At 41.0% G+C, this 19,735-nt stretch overlaps 1 protein-coding gene across 1 annotated transcript; it reads left to right on the top strand.

The window, feature by feature from the left end:
- The first annotated feature begins 4,297 nt into the window (after positions 1–4,297).
- On the top strand, positions 4,298–4,843 carry LOC146003481 (protein GVQW3-like). Its single transcript, XM_083141772.1, has one exon. It carries the CDS (start codon positions 4,298–4,300, stop codon positions 4,841–4,843), a length of 546 nt encoding a protein of 181 aa, XP_082997898.1.
- Positions 4,844–19,735: the final 14,892 nt, after the last annotated feature.

Raw genomic sequence — 19,735 nt, 5'->3', positions numbered from 1 at the left:
GCTTCTAAAGGTTTAATATTAGACGTAGATATTTGATCACTTGTAATTGTCTTACTCGCAACTCCACCATTATTTTTCCTAAACTTGCATTTTACATGCCAATGACCTTTCTTTTTGCAAAATGAACATATCGAATATTTTGCTGGACAATGTCCAAGATCATGCCTTCTGGAGCATCTATCACATTCTTTAGTGCTTTTATAACTTCTATTCTGAGGATTAACAAAGTTCTTTTTGTGTGCTTGCGAGGACTGGAAACATGGTTTAAATTTCTGTGTCCCAGCAAATGCAACTAGATTAGGACTATAATCTTTTTCACGATGTATGAACATTTGTGTTTCCCGTTCAATTAATTCCATTTGAAGCACAATATCTTGACATTTTGCTAGAGTCAATGTAGGTTCAGAAAGTAATTTCTTTCTAATGGCGTCAGACCGAACGCCTACAATTATTTGCTCTAAAATGGCTTCCTGTAAGTACTGGCCAAAACTACATTTTAGTGCTTGTTCCTTAATACGTACCATAAATCGTGTTGTATTCTCACCACTTTCCTGCGTGCATTGCCTGAACTTGAAACGTTCCACATATTTGTTTATTTTCTGGCCATAATGTTTAAGCAGGTTGTCCTTGAGGATCGAATACGTTTGACGATCGACTGGTTCAGGTGCAAGGATAGTCTTCAACACTTTGAAAGCTTCAGACCCTATAACTGCAATCAGTATGGGTACCTTCCTGGCTTCATTAACATCATGAGCCAAGCAAGACTGTTCGAACCTCGTTAAATAATCTTCTATTTCTTCCGAATCTGGCCGGAACTCAGAGAATAAATTCAAACCGAACATATTCGTAATTGTGGTCAACTAAATATCACAATATCTTAAACACAATCCGTATCACACTGATTTAAACTTTGTTCTTGTACAATTATTGTAATCAATACACAAACCGTGTAATCTTGGTTCTTACCGTAGAAATTGATCAAGCCGACACAATTTCTCCTTGCATAAACCTATGCTGGAATGATGATCGTCGCGTACTCTTCGTGACGTCTTCATCCATACTTCTTCTTACGAAGAATCACCAAGAATATCCTGTACGACTGCGCCATAGATGTAAGCCTTGTTTTGTTGTGTGTGTGATTTCTTATCTATACATATACAAGACATACAAAACACGTAGGTTCAAATTAACAACGTAACTTTAATACATGGAAGCCATTCACGTACATCTTACACACGGTTACTATAACAACCAATCAATAACATGCTATAGAATACAAATTCTTCTTCTTCCTCTTATCATGCGTCTATCATCTAGTTCCCAATAAATAACTTTCACCTATATCTCTATACGATGGTATGCAGCATTTTTTTTTTTTCGGGAGGGGCTGGAATTGTATTTCGGATATTTGGAGCTTTTAGCTATTAATAATGAATGAATGCTTTATTTTACTTCGCTTTTTGTGCCACTTTTGGCTAATTTGCGAAGATGGGAATGAGTGATAACATGATAAAATTCATGAATTGGCGCACACAAACATCCATGCCCAGGCCAGTATTCGAACCCGGGACATCTGGCGTCGTAGTGCGATGTGCTAACCACTCCGCCAGGGGGGCCGGCTTTTTAACCATTAAAAATGTACTTGAAGACACAAATAGCTATCTTGGGTTTCCATTCACACAGTTATTTTTCTTATCGAGTTCTCTGCAGATTTTCACTTGGAAATTTTGATTTTCTTTAAACTTCTGGAGGAAGACGTAGTCTCAACAGCTCCCCCTCTTTGTACGCTATTGAATGTATGCTACACTTTTCGACAATTCGCTTTAAACGAATTTATGAACTTTTAGTAAGAATGTGACACAATGATTTGAAAACTAGCACAATTTTACTTCATACCAAGAAAAATATTATTCAAATATTCATCTGTTCAATTTATCACTGCCTGAAGTACATTACATAGTTTTTTATCTTGAATTTAGACTCCACAAGTACGGACTTGATGACTATCCTTTCACAGTACATTATGTTTTGGTCCAGTGCATTCGTATTTTACGTCGCTTTTCTGCCACTTTTAGCTACTCATGACGAACATGATTGAATAATTATATACAGTGCTGTAGTCTCACAATTTTCACAGGGTATGTGCCAATTTTTGTGAAACCAGGTTTCGATTTACTTTGGATTATTATTTTTCATCTAATATATGGATGAAGTCAGTTAACTTGAACAAAAAAGGTCATCCATGGTAGAAGACTGATCACGAAAATAAACCCACATAAACACATATTAAAAGAGAAAAGGCATTAATAAAAAAGAACGCGCATTTTAATGATCGCATTTAAACATAAAGGCTGCAGTAGGCTAGAGCGTGTTATAGAGTGACCACAAGGAAAAAACCTTGGACGAAAAGTCCCCGCGCAGCTTTCCCTTCTTCCGTTCAGCTCGAGCCATAAGGAATCATGGTCCAATCTCCCCCTCTCCTCCTCGCGGGACTACGGTGCGCAGGAGTTGCGGGTCTGCGCAGGTTGTTTTTTGCTTGTGGTTCCATTACATTGTATTTTATTTTCTAGTTGATATTTGCCTGTCCCCGAGGCCGAGTGGAGTCGACCTCCGTGGGGAGTGGTTGGCAGAGCGGGATACAACACCAGGGGTTCCGGGTTCGAGTCCCGGGTAAGGCATGGGTATTTGTGTTTGTCCAGATGATAAGAAACGAAGACATTGTAACAATTGAAAAGTGTAAAAGTGAGAACAAGTGTGAATGGAGGGGGATACCTCCTTGTATGGGGTTAAAAGAAGAAGTTAGCACATCGCGCTTCGACGCTAGAGGTCGCGGGTTCGAATCCCTCTCGGGCATGGTTGTTTGTAAATGTCCATTCATCAATTTCATCATTTCATCCCTCATCCCCATTTTCGCAAATTAGCCAAGAGGCACAAAACGAGAAGTAAGATAAAACAAATCAATCGATCTAGTTGATATTTGTTCTGTGCATTATCAGCTTGTATACTGTTAACAATTTTAATACAGTAAAGCCTCGTTAATCCGAATCCCGATAAGTCGGACTTCGGATAATCCGGACAGGCAAAAGGATGAAAAAAATATTGATTGATTTAGTTTATTTTACTTTGCGTTTTGTGCCTCTTCGCCAATTTGCGAAGATGGGGATGAGGGATGAAATGATGAAATTGATGAATGGACGTTCACAAACAACCATGCCCGAGCGGGATTCGAACCCGGGACCCTTGGCGTCGCGATAAAAAAAGGATGCAAAGTTATGTGGCTAGAAGACAACAATCGCATTCGTCATATTGCTCCGTAACGGCTAAGAAATAATGTACGTACATCCAACGTCCATGGGAGAACTTCCCAAAGAAAACGCAGTCAACCACTGATGAAATTGCGTTTCCCGCAGACTTTCGGGAAGAAGCCGCATTGACACAGGAATACCCTCGGCATATTCTCGTAAAACTCTGGTCACTATAATTCTTGGCTGTACAAACGAGTTTAATGCACTTTCTATTGTTCTTTTAGGTTATTTCAGTTAATCCGGACTTTCGTTAAACCGGTTAACGAGGTTTTTTTTGTAATGCTGCTAATTACACTAAAAGTGAATATCTTGAGGAAATAATTAAGTAATAATATGAAGAGAAAAAGCAGAAACTCTTTTCTCTCGCTTTCTCTGTGTTTAAAACTGAAATAGAAAAAACAACATGAATTTATCGTTTCTGACGATACGAGCTTCATAGTCCACCCCAAATTTTTCGGGCGAAAGAAGGAAAAACATAATTAGGGAGATTTTAGACCGAAGCGACAACACGTGACGCTTGAGGGATATAAGCTTGCTTCAGTAACGGCCAAATTACACAAATAAACACAGACGAAACTATAGTAAAAGTATTCGTATAGTAGCTGAAGCTATACCCTAACGAGTAAGGTTAACCAGAGGATATACGGCATATACCATCGACTACAGGTAGAATAACGTATTATGCATTGCACTGTGCCATGAAGGCACATATCGCATGTGGAAGGATGTGATCGACATCTCGCTCCGGCCGCCTTTACCTGCCAGAGTAGCTTCCAAGTCTACCCACTGATTGGTGAGCCGCAGAAGTACATTGTGTGAAAAATCCCTTTCTACCTGTAATTTACAAGGGGCGTTGAAGTCAATTCGGGACTTTTTTTTTGACAGGTTTAAAAACAAATCCCACGGTAGAAGTAGTGCATGCAGTAGAAACTGGCAACTGTGTCCTTTTACGGTGCTCGTTGCATACGCCAGTCCAGAGACCAGTATTCAAGATGGCCGACAATCGTGTGAACGTGTACACAGAAGTGCGTGTGCTGATGAAGATTTTAGTGAAAGAGGGCATAAAACCGACTACAATTTACAGAAGACTGCAAGCACATTACGGTGATGAAACACTCAGCCGCAATAAGACATTTGAAAGGTGCAAGCGCTTCAAAGACGGCCGAACGTCTGTCACCGACAGTCCCGGTCGTGCTGGTTCCCAGACGACAGCAGTCATTCGTGGAAACATTCAGCGCGTGGAACAGCTTATCATTGACAATCGTCTCATAACCTGTATTAAAATTGCTAAGGTGTGTAATCTTTCGGTAGAAACAGTAAACACAATAATTCATAACATTTTGCTATTCCCAAAGGTTAGTGCACGCTGGGTACGAAAAAAGCTTTCCGCTTTTGACCGGCACAGAAAAGTTGTCGTCTGTACAGAACTGAAGGACCGCAATGTCAGCGAAGGCCAGTATTTCCTGGATTGCATCATGAACATGGGTTCACCATTTCACTCCGGAATCGAAAAGAGCATCGAAGCAGTGGAAGCATGAAGACTCACCACCACCAAAGAAATTTCCAACAATAAAGTCAGAAGGTGAAGTGACGGCATTTTTTTCTGGGACAAACATGGGATTATTCACGTCAAAGTTTTACCCCGTGGTGTTACTATCAACATTGAATATTACTGTCGCGTTCTGCATGTTGTTCACAAGAATCTGAGGAAGAAGCAGCCTGGTGTGATCACGAAGGGTGTTATGTTTCTGCAGGACAATGCAAGACCTCATACCGCTCAACGCAATGTACAAACATTCTAGGAAATCGGCTGCCATATCTCCCTTACAGTCCGGACTCATCGCCAAGTGATTTCCACCTGTTAGGACCCCTAAAATAGTTCCTCGGAGGACAAGATTTCAGCAGTGATAACTAAATGAAGCAGACTGTCCTTGAATGGTTCAAACGTACCGACAAATATTTCTATGCCGAAGCTTTCCAGGCATTAGTTAAACGATGGAATAAGTGTATAAATGTAGCAGGGGAGTACGTCCAAAAATAAAAGCAGTTTCCACCGCTTGAAATTTGTTCTTTTATTTTATGAAATAAAAGTCCAGGATTGACTTGAACGCCCCTCGTATGTACAGATACATCCCGCACAATAAATGTTTACAACTAAATCTAATTTTCAAAATAAGATTTCTATCGGTTGAAAAACAAAATCATCCGAAGAAAGGAATGCTTACTTCATATGGTGTCCGTTAGATAGCAAGCCTTTGTTATACTAGTATTTATTTGAGCATGTTTCTCCTTTACCACACCTGTAAAGTATAATTGCCTACGTAATTTGCTAAATGATTTGTTCATAAACTTACGTAACAAGAATTGTGCACTAACGTGCTTAAATGTCAAACCTTTGTAATACATATTCTTCTCTCAACTTTTCATAATAACCAATTTCTTATGAAGCAATGCAAGAAATTGGTAGAATATTCTCTTTGTTCCAACTTTTGTGATATTTTTGTCGGGTACAGAATGGGTCCAGCAGGGCATTCTTTTTGTACTTAGAAAAATTGTGCATTAACGAAATAGAGAATAGTGGTTAGTTCCATACCACTTATTTGACACGGTCCAGATTCACATTTAGAGGGATTGATTGATTGATTTGTTGTTCTACATGCACATGTAGGCTAATTGGGACTGGGCCTACAGTTTAATGTGGGATCCGAACCACTATGTGCCTCCTCCGGGTATAGAATCCGGGAACTCTTGACTAGGAGGCAAGAACGTTACCACTACGCCATCGGCGAGGCGAGGTGCTTTCTGCTAGTTACACACAAATAAACACATCAAGGTCAGACAATGTATTTAGTAACAGAGGTAATTTCGGACTTATTACAATCAACATCAGTGGCGCGGCGTTTAGGGGGTCAGTTGCGTCCCCTACTTTTTATCACTTTGCTCCCGCACTATCCTAACCTTATGTACCAAGGGAAATTAAACTGTCCTTGCCCCTAGCTTTGGAATTAAATAGCCTCCACTGATCAATATAAATACAATGCTCGTTTCGTTTGCATTTAGGGCTAGCAAGTTAATAAATGTGTTGTTTGACGTCGAACTGTAAAAACGCCCGAATCCAAGTAGGTACTGTAAAATGTACTCAGCAGCAGTAGAGCCGGCGCTATACCGCTCGCAATTCCAACTGGGGGCTTGGAAAATGTCTCGCTTCTTGGTCAACTCACATTTATAATGTTTCTTATTTGAAACTCTAGAGTTGTGCGTTTAGTTATAGCTGCAATTCTTCCATAGCGTCAGTGGTCTCATCTAATACTCCAACAACATTTCGTCCACCATCGTGGCGGAGTGGCTAGCACAGCGTGCTACGATGCCAAGTTTCCCGGGTTCGAATCACGAACTGTTCTCTGTGAATGTCCTTTCATCAATTTTATCAAATCACTCATGCTTATCTCTAAAAGTGACAGAAGAGCAACGTAAAATAACATAATTCAATGAATCCAACTGCATTTCCGATCTGCCCCTCCCCCCTCTTCCCTCCCTACAAGAAAATCCTGGGTACTGGCCTGAATAGTATCGGATAGCTTCCTCACTGCAAGCAAAATGCGATTGAGTTGCTCTGTGACTTAATATTAACAACGGAAAAATGAAAAACCGACAGAGAATAAAATATAAAAGTAAATACATGTTTAAGTAGCTATTCTTACCAGTCTTATATAAAGAAAGTCACCTTCTCACAACAAAATACCTTTGCACCTATTTCACGTTCTTGAGATTCGATGTAGAGTTGGCTCATGGTTGCTGCACAACAGTCAGTGCATTGTTGTCACTGTCAAAAATCTCATTGTTGCCTAGTAGGACCAGGCAGCTGAGAAAATTGGTCCTTTCTTGTGGTCGTGTTCCTGGCTATGATCCGTAGGTATGTTTGAGTACTATTTGTTGTTGTTTATGTTGTGTTTTAAGTCCACTTTATGCACAGTATGGTTAATCGTTACTGGACCTACAGTTTAGAGTTGGATCCGAACCACTATGAACCCGGGACCCCTTGATTACAAGGCGACGACGCAGCCACTTCTCTATGTTCCGTCGTTTACCGCAGGCAAACCAACATTATTCATACCCTCATACATTTAGCCTTAATATATGCGTAATTGCTCATTAAATTTTATGCAAACTATTAAAACGAGCATCAAAACCGGCATTTATGTAAGCTATGTAAAATACTTTAAGAGTGGTTTAAGTACGCCACTGATCGTTCTCCTTCGCACCCTTGTGACGACCCGATTGTGTGGAGTGACGTGGCCCTTTCGCCGGCGAAAGTTGTGAAACTGCAAAAATCTCCTCACACATAGGAACTTACACACTTGAAAATGCAGGTAGTTCTTTCGGAAATAACCATGAAGCTTCTGATTGTTCATCTGCCCTTAATGTTTGCCTGATGTCATTTAGATAAATGGTGTAAAAGCGAATTTAAAAAATTTGGCATATTTCATCGGAACAGCTAATTTTAATAGTATCAGACCCTGGTTTACGAAAGTGAAAGGTACAAGGAATGTAATGGCATTGCTAAATGGTATCCGGTAAGAACATGCGACTACAAACACTCATTTACAAAAGATTCTAATTTTACAAAATCCTAATTGTATCGGTATGTGTGAAAATAAAGAAGATATACAAAATATTACATTTGAGTGCGGTAGATATGTATAGAAGTAAGACAGATATTCTACAAAAGGCTTATCAACTGTAAAACTCCTCTTCCACAGTGTTTAGAATCGTTGAACCTATAGCCTTACTTTAAATTGACTTATTTTACATATTAGCTTTTCTGCCAATTTTGTCTCGTTGCGAAGATGTGTATGAAAGATGATATGATGAAATTGATGAAGGGATAATAACAAACAACATCCTTGCCCTGGCCGGGATTCGAACCTACTTCCAAGCAGTACAATGAAGGCTGCATCTGATTGGGCTAACCTTTAAAATGTAATTGGCTAATACCTTTCATTTCAAAATGGCGCATACGGAAGAGTCGGTACTGCTAAAGGTCAGCTTAAATTGCGTCGTATATTATTCTAACAGGCACGCAGTGCTCGAGTTAGCCAGGATTCGAACCCGGGACCTCTCGCGTCGTAGCGCGACGTGCTAACCACTCTGCCACGGGCCCGGCAGATGTCTCTTGAGAAAGGTTAAGAGTGGAATGTTGTAAAGGCACCTCCACAGGACACGTACAACACGTTGAAGAGGTAAGGAGAGACTGATTTTCCCACAGATGGTGCAAGAAGTCCACTTTTACTCAAACAGCTAAAAATATTTGTTAAAACACTGTCATTCCCTCCAAACATGAATGATAAGAAGATGGGAAGAAGAAGTCAAAATTATACCAAGCGATAATTTTATACTTTTCTGCTGGACTTTGGATGAATATTTTCCGGGGAAACAGGAAAACTTCCTCAGATCCCATTGGTTCACCGATACAAAAATGTGCATTCTAACGCAGTTCCTCGAAACCACCAATCGCCAGGAGTCTCAGGTTTTAAGGTTTTAATCCCGTCCTGGGCCTGTATTCTTCTTGAGTGTCCCTCCATCCTATCTTCGTGATAAATCAAAAGTAGCAAAACAGCGACATCAACCAAACATATGGAACAAAATATTATTAAAGTATGTTTTGTATTGCACAAGAAAACTTTTGAAACGATCCTGAATATCCCCTTGGCTAGGGGGTGGGGTTAGATATATTTCTTTATTGATTGATTTGCTTTACTTTACTTCGCTTTTTGCTTTTGGCTAAACACGAAGATGAGGATGAGTGATGATATGATGCAATTTATGAAGGGACGATCACAAAAGCACTGAGGCTGAGATTCGAACCCGAGACACTAAGGGTCGTAGCGCTCTGTGCTAACTAACCACTCTGCCACCGACGTCGGCATTGATGAATTTGAAAACAGGTTTCAAGGCTTCTAAGGGGAATTTTCTTGTTCACTAATGCCTTTTCCTTTGTTGCTACGTGTGCAAGTTCCGACCTTCAAATGGAACTTTTTTTTAATTACAACGCAACTCGGTATTGAAATAGAAATATCATCACAAGGTGAGTGTTCCTAGATTTTTCTCATATCTCCCAGAGAAGTGTCCTCGAATAACCCATTTTCATGCTGGAACTTTCCGGATGTTTGGCAGCACTTACCTTTGTGAACATCTGCTCTCCATTATGAACAACGATCAAGAATGACTGCTAAACATATGTTGTTTGCGTTAAAAGTTTTTTACTCACAAAGAAATTAAATAATGTGGACATTGAGAAGCTGGTTTGTAAAACCCAAGTATCAAATCTGCACGGCCCGGCATCGACGCTCGTCCTCTGCCCAATCCCGGTTGGGGAACAAAGAATCGATCACGTACTGCATACTGAGGAGCCGTCACCGAGATTGTCCGAAATTCAACCCCAAGGGCGAAATGAAAAGAATCTAGGGACATGAAAATACTTGTACTACAAACAAAAGTCCTCAAAAGATGGCGCTGTGCGTATTATACATCTCAGCGGGTGAATCCACGGATGCATCGCTAGTAAATACAAACATAATATTTCGAATATCGTTATAAATTAATAGTATCTTCAACCTGTAAGTATAGCCATCGATACTGCCAATGAAGACGTTGTAGAATTGTATAACTTGGCACTGTCGCCTACAAGTATAAATAAAAAGGTTTAATATTCCGATCTGTAACATGCTTTGTTAAGTTTTTGCAGTGTGTTCGTTAGCCTTTTCGGCTTCTGTAATTGCATTGCAGCTATGTACACCTGACGCTATTGAGCTTTGAGGTGCAAACCTAATACGTATAATCAGGACTGGACCTAATCAGGACCGAACTAAAGAGTATCGAACCTGGGACCTCTCGATTACAAGGCGACGACGTTTTCTTTACACCATCACGCTATTCATAACGTATGAGCAGTGTTAAACAAAATGAGACATTTGAGCAACATTTCGTCATTTCATTATCTGATGTGTGTCTGGATTGGTGTCACCAAAGAGTGTCGTAAAGATGGACTGAAGAGAAAGAATTGGAAAATGAAAAAGCGACATGGAGAGGGAGAGAGAAAGAGAATGAATGGAAGGGACAGAGCTCTCGTGCTAGATAGAGGGGTTGGTGTGAGAAAATATTGAAGAAAGAGAGATGAGATAAAGAATAGAAAGAGCAAAGAAAGAGAAATAATGGAAGACAGAAAATCCGAGAGAGAGAGAAAGATATAATTGAAGAACGAAAGAAAGAAGGCGAGAGGGATAAAGAATGGAAACAAGATAGAGAGAAAGAACGCAAGAAAGAAAAACCGAGATGGATAGAGAAGGATAACGAATACAAGGAAGAAAGTAAACATGAGACAGTGAGACAGATGTAGAAAGAATTGACAACAGAATGAAAGACAAAGATTAGGAAAATAATGGAAGCAAGAGAGAGAAAAGTTATTGAATGAAGCAAGTAAAAAAGTACGCATGCGTGTGGGAGATAAGTAGAAACAGAACAAACTTGACAGAGAAAGAGAGAGGTTACAAAAAATAAAGTTTATAATAGAAACTTATAACGCAGAAAACATAAAAGTAGTACAATATAGTATCGTCAACAGAGCAAATAATTAGAGGCAAGTTATCATGTATTAACCTCCCCCCCACCCCGATCGATCCCTTGACAAGGCAAAACACTTAGACATAGACATCTGGTTTCCATCGGTGTCTGCTTCAGTCAGGAAACATCAGAGGATGATATCGAAGAGTACCAATTCTAATATGGACGGTATTCCGGAAAAAGCATGCGGCAACATGACACTTTCGGCTATTGTTAAGGTTTGTACCAGTGTAGAGCCTTAACGGTGAAAGTTCGATCACTTTAGATTGAAACCCGCATATTTCCAACAACTTTCCCCTCTTTCCACTTTTCGCTATGTGCAATAACATCGAAGTTGTTCTTTGGTGCCGGAATGTAATATCACCAAATACATCATCGTTCAAATCTTCCTCGTCGCTATTCGAATTTTAATTTGAATTGTGTTCTAAGGGAACAGATAGGCTCATTGGGACTGGACCTACAGTTTAAAGTGCGATCCGAATCACTATGTACGTACCTCCACCGGGCATCGAACCATGGACCCCTTGATTACAAGGCAACGTCGTTACAACTACGTCATTGGAGAGGTCTCTCGCTGTTCGCTTTTCGTCTTCTGTGGCAAAATATCATTTCTATTTCGAGACGGATATTGTGACGTCGAAGAACTTAAGAACAACCACCCCGCGAATGAAATTTATGCAAGTATTTAGTCATGCAATAGCTACCAGCATCAAAGACGATGAACCTAAGAATTTTGTATTCCTTTGTATTTCGTGATTGCATAAGGCTTAAAGATATCTGAAGATATCTCATGTACTTTTAAAAACATACGATGAACTCATAATGAGCAACGTTCCTTCACCTCAAATATCTGTGTATTCCGTGAGTCAAAAGTTACGTTAAGATCAAGTTGTAGATCAAGAACGTATTATTGCAAGCGAAATTGACGCATAAAGTTGTCATAGGCTGGAATGTTGACACCCAACTTGAAACACCAAACACTAAGTGTTAAGTGAACATTTCTACTTAAGTTATAGCAAAAGATAAATAATTATACTTACAGTGTCTATAGTGATGAAGGAATTGGTAGCATAAACGTAGAAACATCAATTTTCCTCAAACATCGCTCTGAAGCTCGCAAGTTGAACGCTCATTCACCCCACATTCCACCGGATGCAGAGCCGAGCAACAAGAATTTTCCACTTGGCTCTGCACAGTCAGCAAGACAACGGCCCTCGCCAACGGTGAGTGCACCTCCACTGTAAATTTCCATCTGCAACCAGGGATACCCCAGGTGCACAGCTGGAGGTGCAAAGTCCACCAAGTTATGACTCAATTCCAATGTATAAAACCCCTGGCGACGGTAAATCGATCTCTCACTTCGCTCCAATATCACCATCAAACTGATCGACGAGAAGAGGACGACGGCCTGCTGAGAGATCGCGACACTACGAGGCGGCAACAAGCGAGAAGTCCATAAGCAGTCCGGATTAAGCCAGCCGAAGAATCTGCAGTCCATTTACAATCAAGTCGCTGAATTGCCTGCCGTCTCTTATCGCCACCTTCGATCTCTCCAGCGGTCATCTGTCACCGTACAAAAGTCGCCGACGCCAGGAGCCGAGGGCCAGACCTACAGCAAGGGGTGAGTAGCGTTCAACATCACAGGCTTCCAACGATCCTTCATCAGCTTCCTTAAGGGTAGAAGTGGTTAGCTTAGTCAAACTTAAAGACCTATCTTATTTATCTGAGCTACGCCCCGGCGTGACTCGATCCCGTACCTTACATCACGTTACATGGTGGAGATAGCCGGCTCCACTCCGTGGATTTGCATATATTTTTTTTTTTACGCCACTCAAAACCCCATAATTTAAAATCCCCGCCGCACACAGCAGCAACCCGAAATTCTTCTTTTTCGATAATACACTTGGTATTATAAATTCCCCACTCGTAAAATTTCTCTTCCGCTCACTATCCTTCATTTCTTGTGAATAAGTGCATAAAAATTCCCCCTCCCTAAATTCGCATGAACGAATCCCAAATTATTCTTCACGAAGAGCTAGACCGTTCTCTTGACCAGATTCTCTCCTTAGCCTCCGCTATTAATTCCCCCGCTCCTTCCCCCAGAATAACCAGATCCAAGGCTCAACATACCGATTATACCCAGTTTTTAGGTGGTCTAGAAACACCCAAACGAAAAAAGAAACACCCAGAACACCAAACCAGTACACCTAAAACTAACACCCCTACCACCATCAATCCTTCCCCGTCAAGAATGACAGTAAATATACCCCATGGCTTATACCCTGCCGCCTTCATAGGGAAAAGCCCCCAAGAAGGTTTTTTTGAAAAGTTCGATAGCATTGCGGGCGCTTTGGCGTGGGAGGAAAATAAAAAAAACGCGAAATGTTGCCATTGTTTCTCGCAGACACAGCGCTTACATTTTGAACGATCTCAAGAAGCAGCCAAACTTCAACACCCTTACCTTTACGCAAATCAAGAAAGAACTAATTTCATTATTTAAAGGCAGTCACTTAGTCAGCATGCCTATCCAAATTTTATTAGAGACAAAGCAGGAAATTAACCAGCCCATTCATGATTATGCAATTCGTAAGAAAAATCTCGTCCTTCAATTCTTCCCGCAAGCGACGAACCCTCAAATCCTTTCCTATGTTGTGTCGGGACTTCGATCTAAACACATCGCTGCGATAGGGGACAAAGAGTTCACCGACACAAGTTCTCTTATTGCACATCTGCAGAATCAATTAAGGCAAGACATGCTGATTCAAGCTAGGCGCAATGAGGAACAAAGTGAAGCGATGAAACTGATAGATGCCGCTAAGTACATGCACTCCATTTACAGTCACAAACATCAGCCCGGGATTCGAACTCGTGACCTCTAGCGTCGTAGCGGGGTGTGGTAATCGCACTCCGGATCCTTGATTACCAACGTCGCCGTTACACTACTCCATGGGGATGACATTTCAATAGAAAAGGAAGTCCGTTTGCTTTAACTATATCAATTTCTACCGGTTATTTTGTATCTATGAAAACCGTAACAAATACACTGTAACGAATGATAAGGTATAACATAGGCACAGTCCGCCTACCGTTTCACTCAACACATCATTTAATATTTTCCAACAACCAGACAAGCACTTCAAAAACTAACTAACCTGAGACAATAACAGGGTTATTCGCAGTGGCGCCAATTGGGTATCAAAACTTGGTGGGGGGGGGGGGGGCAAGATGACAAAACTGGGGGACAAGGACAGTTTACTTTCCCTTGGTGCATTAGGTATAGTATAGTGCGAGGGCAAAAGTAGCAAAAAGTGGGGAGGGGGCAACTGCCCCCCTCGGCCCCCTTAATCGCCACCACTGGTTATTTGTGTGTTCCGCCCCGATGGGGTAGTGGTATCGTCGATGCCTTGAAATCAAGGGTCTCGGGTTCAATGGCCGACGTAGGCACATAGTGCTTCGTATCCCACTTTAAACTGTAGGTCCAGTCTCGATAAGCCTATCTGTGCATAAAGTGAACTCATTCTATTACTTTAGTTTCACTCAAGTCTTTCAACCTTTAAGGTAAAACGCCTGAAAGCATGAATGAGTAATTTTGCTAATGTACTTGATCGTCTCGAATTCAAGCTTTCACTTATTGCTATCAATCTATCTCTACCACAGTCTTGCATTTATTCGAATATATTTTCCTCAAAAAGGGACACAAACGTAAGATTGAATGTGTCGTGTATCGGCTCAAACTTGAAGTTTACGGGAAGGGAGATAGCAGCGAAGACGGCGCGTTCTGCTGGAGTGTTTCTGTGAGAGCACGAACTGCGCATGTCCGTTTCTTCTAGACGAACCTTTTGGAGTAAATTGCATCCTCACGAAACGCACTTTGAGTCAACTCCAATCTCATTGGCTGGCGTCTGGATTCACAGTAAGTAGAATCCTCTAAAGGGCTTGTGAACTCGTGTTGTTGTTTTCTATTTGATTTATTTTGCTTTGCTTCTTACTTTTGGCTAATCGCGAAGATGGGAATGAGTGATGAAATGATGAATCTGATGAAGGGACACTCACTGAACACCCATACCCAGTCCGGGATTCGAAGCAGGGACCCTTGGCGTCTCAGCGCGGTGTAGAAGCGGATTGTCGTCACATTGTAAGCATGGGTTCACTTGTTTGACAGCCAGTGACACTTGCGTAAGCAGGGGAAGCTGATGGGACTACAGCCCCTTCCGAAATTTTGAAGAATCAGAATTTTTCAAGAGAAAATCAGCAGAGAATTCCAGATGAAACGAGAAGTGCAAATACAAATGCCAGACGTTGCGTTTCAAATTGAAAAATATTTTACTGAATATTAATCTCGTGTTAAACCACCCTCAAAGGCATCCTGTCTTTCCACATCTTTCGAATATTATGTTTGCAAAGTAAGCATCAGCATTCGTGACAGGACAATTCTGCGAGAGCGTGGTTGCATCATCAGTCGTTAGAGGGCAACATGATTGATCTTTAATTTATATTTCTAATATTTTTAACTCATGGTTAACTATCAACAATTTTATTCCGATAAAATGAACGTATTAAACAAGTTCTATTAAAATGTACGTGAGAAGTACGTTTTGCAGCAAATGTTGAAATATATATGTAGATCTCCTAAGTATTGCTTACGTTTCATCAAACAACATCGTCATGTAATGGGATTGCAATTTACACGGTATTGTATTTATTTATATTAATCTCTAGTTTTTTTGCAGGAGCACGTACGGTTGTGTTCTGGCCGTGCTCTAATATGTAATTTAAAAATCCCTTCCAAGAAAATCAAGTGTTCCCTTCAGACTTTGCGAAAGTGTAATTTGCATCACCTTGAAAGGCAGTGACCTATTTCTCTCGAAAGCTGTCAGACTAATCCTCACTGGTATCTAGAAGTTGTAGAACTTTCAGCTCTAAAGTTTTAAATTTAAGCCAGTTATCATTATCACATTTGGTACATGTTTCCCGGCCATCCTAGACCATGATGGTAATTTTCGCACGTTTTTTGTGCACCAGTCATTATTTAACTCTCATATTTTATTTCCAAAGCAGCAAAATTGTAGTGTATACAGTTTTAAACTTATGGGTGTCTTTTTGAGTGTTCCTTCATCAATTTCATCATATCATCACTCATCCTCATCTTCGCTGTTAGCCAAAAGTAGCAGAAAAGCAAAGTAAAATGAACCAAATCAAATGAAATCATACTCATAAGCCCTTCGCCATGTCAAGCATGTCCCCTCAGAACACGAACAACCATCTTTTCTTCTTCCACGATTACCAACGGTATCTGCTCCCCCCCCCCAATGGTGACCTTGTGATCTAAGGGTACGGGGTTCGATACCCAGTGGAGGCACATAGTGGTTCGAATCCTAACCCACTTTAAACAATAGGTCCAGTCCCGATTAGCCTACCTGCGCATAAAGTGGACCTAAACAAATAAACAAACTCAACCAACAGAAATGGAATTTGCTCAATAGGAACAGAATGTCCAACCTTGCATTAGATTTAAAACTAAAGCATAACTCTATCCTTATTAAAAATATTCTAATTCATTATTTAAACCTATTCAATACTTAAATATTTTGAACATTTATTGTATTTTACTCAGAAGTTTCCATATTAACTTTAAGAAATGTTTCTTCACATTAAACAGATTTAAAATCTGAACGAAATTAATTAATATAGTAAGGTTGATTAGATGGAAGGTACAATTATTTAAACTTAAATCCTCGACCTTCGCATTAACCACACATAAAAAGGAACCTACTACTGATATGTGTATTACATTACGAATCTTCTTTCAGGGTTTAGCCTTGTAATAAAGGTATCCTAGGTTCGACACTCAGCGGAGGTTAAAGTGGATGCCGTTTTAAACTGTAGGAGCAGTCCCAATTAGCCTATTCGTGCTTAAAGTATACTTAAAACCAAAATTCTAATTCTCTCAAGATTAGAAGGCAATGTTGCCTAAGAGCATGTATTTTCATTCTGTCAAATATAATTTAAAGAACCATCCCAGCGATGAAGAATGAATGCTGAAGTGGAACTAATTGATTCTAGGGACTCCGAATATGGAGGAAATGATGATGAAGAAGAGTGATAATTTCTCAATGGATTTTTTCAAGGGACACTAGGTGGAAGAAATGGGCTGTGTTTGAAATGTCGTCCTTAAGCACACGAAGACCAACCCTTCATTTGTCAACATTGCTCAAGATAGTGCAAGTGTCAAATTAAGGGGTTAATAAAATTTATTGTGAAAGTTAATGATGATATATTTTCTTAAATATATATTTATAAAAAAGCACTTTAATTTCACGTGGAATATGCCCATTAGAGTGCTTCAGTCAGAGGATTTCGCTCGAGCGCCAAATAGTATGCACGGACGACGCCAGATAGCGTTAGGAATTGAGAGCTGCTTCGCACGAGGGAATAACGTTAGAAAAGGCAAACGAGCGTTATACACTCGAAGTCCAGTAGTGCACTTGTAACCGTAATTTGTCTCTAAATGTGGATAGTGAGGTCGTGAGGTAAAATACGCAGTGAAATTGAAACTTAAATGAACATAGTCAACATCTCTATGTTAAAATCAATTTTAACCTATCTTACCACTAAATTGACACATGTCCTCGATGGCGCAGTGGTAGGTAGAGTCGTCGCCTTGTAATCCGGGTTCGATAGCCAGGGAGTGCAGCTTATGTAAAATTTTCAACTCAAATGCTCTATATTTACTGCAGTTAACGATATTACAATCTGCTTATTTATTTTCCCGCCTTCTTAAACCATACACTGTAGGCCCTTTCAGATTCAAGCGAAAATCATTCATCAACCTTCATATAACTTTCCTTCAAAGCAGCAAAATTGTAGTCCACTCATAGTTTTGAAAATTCCATGTACAACCTTGGTGACAATGAAGTTCGACCAGAAAGGAATACGTGATTAAATGCACAGAGGCATAGGCGGTGGAATGGGTGACCCGCAGAAGTGAAGCATGTGTGTAAGAGGAGGCGTGTGAGCAAGCAAGAATCGTGATCCCAGCATGTTGCACCCAAGGTCACGTAAAGAACGAAAACGGGGAACTATACGCGTGATATTGAACTTCGACCAGGCACCAGACCCATACGGAATATTCCAGATAGTGGCGCATTCGACGGAAGCATGACGTCACGGACACGATAAGGGAGTCCGCCGTATACAAGCGCGTGCTGTGCACCGAGGAACCGCAGTGCATCATCACCATGGCCAGGGGCAAACCTATTGACAACACCGTGAGGAGAAGAGTGGTGGAGTTGCAACGGGATGGACTCAATGAACGGGAAATAGGGCGTCAACTGAACTTACCAAAGTCAACCGTCCACTGCATCATCAAACACCACCAAAATACGGGTACTACAGAGCGAGGTAAGGCCCCCGGTCGAAAACGCCTGCTCAGCGTGCGTGACCTACGGATATTTAGGCGCTATATCCAGACCAACAATCATGTTTCTGTGGCCGAATTACGACTGTGGACTCGAGAACGCTTTCACATTGAAGTGTCAACCAGAACCATTCGCCGTTACCTACAGCGATGCGGTTACCGAGTGTACAAGGCGAAACGTAAACCCTTCCTTTCCATGTTGAACAAAGGCAATCGACTACGGTGGGCATGAATGTACCGGGGATGGACATTTCGGCAGTGGAACAGGGTTTTGTGGAAGGACGAATCCATTTTCAATGTTGTGTACGGGAAAATACGGAAAACAGTCATTTGTCGGAAGGAGGAACAGAATGAAGCAAAATGTTATGCACGTCGGGTACAGAAACCTGCGTCAGTGATGGTATGGGGATGCATGACGGCATCTGGGGTTGGCCCACTACACGTCTGTGAGGGCATTGTGAATGCACACGCCTATACACGCATACTGGAGCGGCATCTTCCCACAGTGCGAAGGCACCTGTTCCACAGGCGGCATCTCATCTTTCAACACGACAATGCCAGGCCTCATACAGCGCGGCTGACAAGAGAATGGTTGACTCGCCATCACGTGCGAACTCTGCCATGGCCACCATCGAGTCCCGACCTCTCGCCCATTGAGAATGTGTGGCGTGTTCTTAAGCGACGTGTGTAACAGAGGGGACCCACGACAGTGGCTGCTCTTATTGCCTGCCTGCAGGAGGAATGGCACCACATCGATGTGGAATACCTTGAACGACTCTCCGCAGCATGCCCCGATGCATTGCCACAGTTATTCGCCGACGGGGCGGCGTCACACCATGGTAAACAGGATCCCCTCTAACAGTGGTCGAACTTCAAAGTCACGTGTAGATGGACGAAAATGTTTTATTTTGTGTGGACACCATACATTGCTGCGCTGCAGCGGAAATTTATGTTTTCCTTTGTTCCATGTAGCCTGCTGAATAAAATATGTTCAGCATATGCATGTGTTCTCCTTCTTTCACAACGCACTCCTATATTTGTGACTGGTCGAACTTCATTGTCACTAAGGTTGTATGAGTGTGTGTGCACGAGCGTATGTCATTGTTGAGGACATTCTGACCGGCATATACAGGGTGGACCATTTAAGTTGATAACTCGGAATATCTTACAAACGAACCGTTTTTGAAAGAAATGAAGGTCACTCAAATTGATTAAATGGAAACCTAATTTTCTTGTATAATATTTGTATTCCTCTTACAAAAATAAACAACTTTTATGAACACCATTTTTCCATTCATCGCTTAGTTTCACAGATATTTCGCAAGTAAAAAGTGATGACAGAAATTCACACTATTTCATAAGCATCGAAATTTTTATTCCAAAAACGAAAGGA

Source organism: Lepisma saccharinum, chromosome 20 (assembly GCF_977018435.1).
Source record: "Lepisma saccharinum chromosome 20, izLepSacc3.1, whole genome shotgun sequence".
Taxonomy (NCBI): Eukaryota; Metazoa; Arthropoda; class Insecta; order Zygentoma; family Lepismatidae; genus Lepisma; species Lepisma saccharinum.
This window is presented reverse-complemented; position numbering and strand designations above follow the sequence as displayed.

Coding starts and splice junctions, on each gene's coding strand:
- LOC146003481 (XM_083141772.1), top strand. CDS start 4,298: ATGGCCGACAATCGTGTGAACGTGTACACAGAAGTGCGTGTGCTGATG.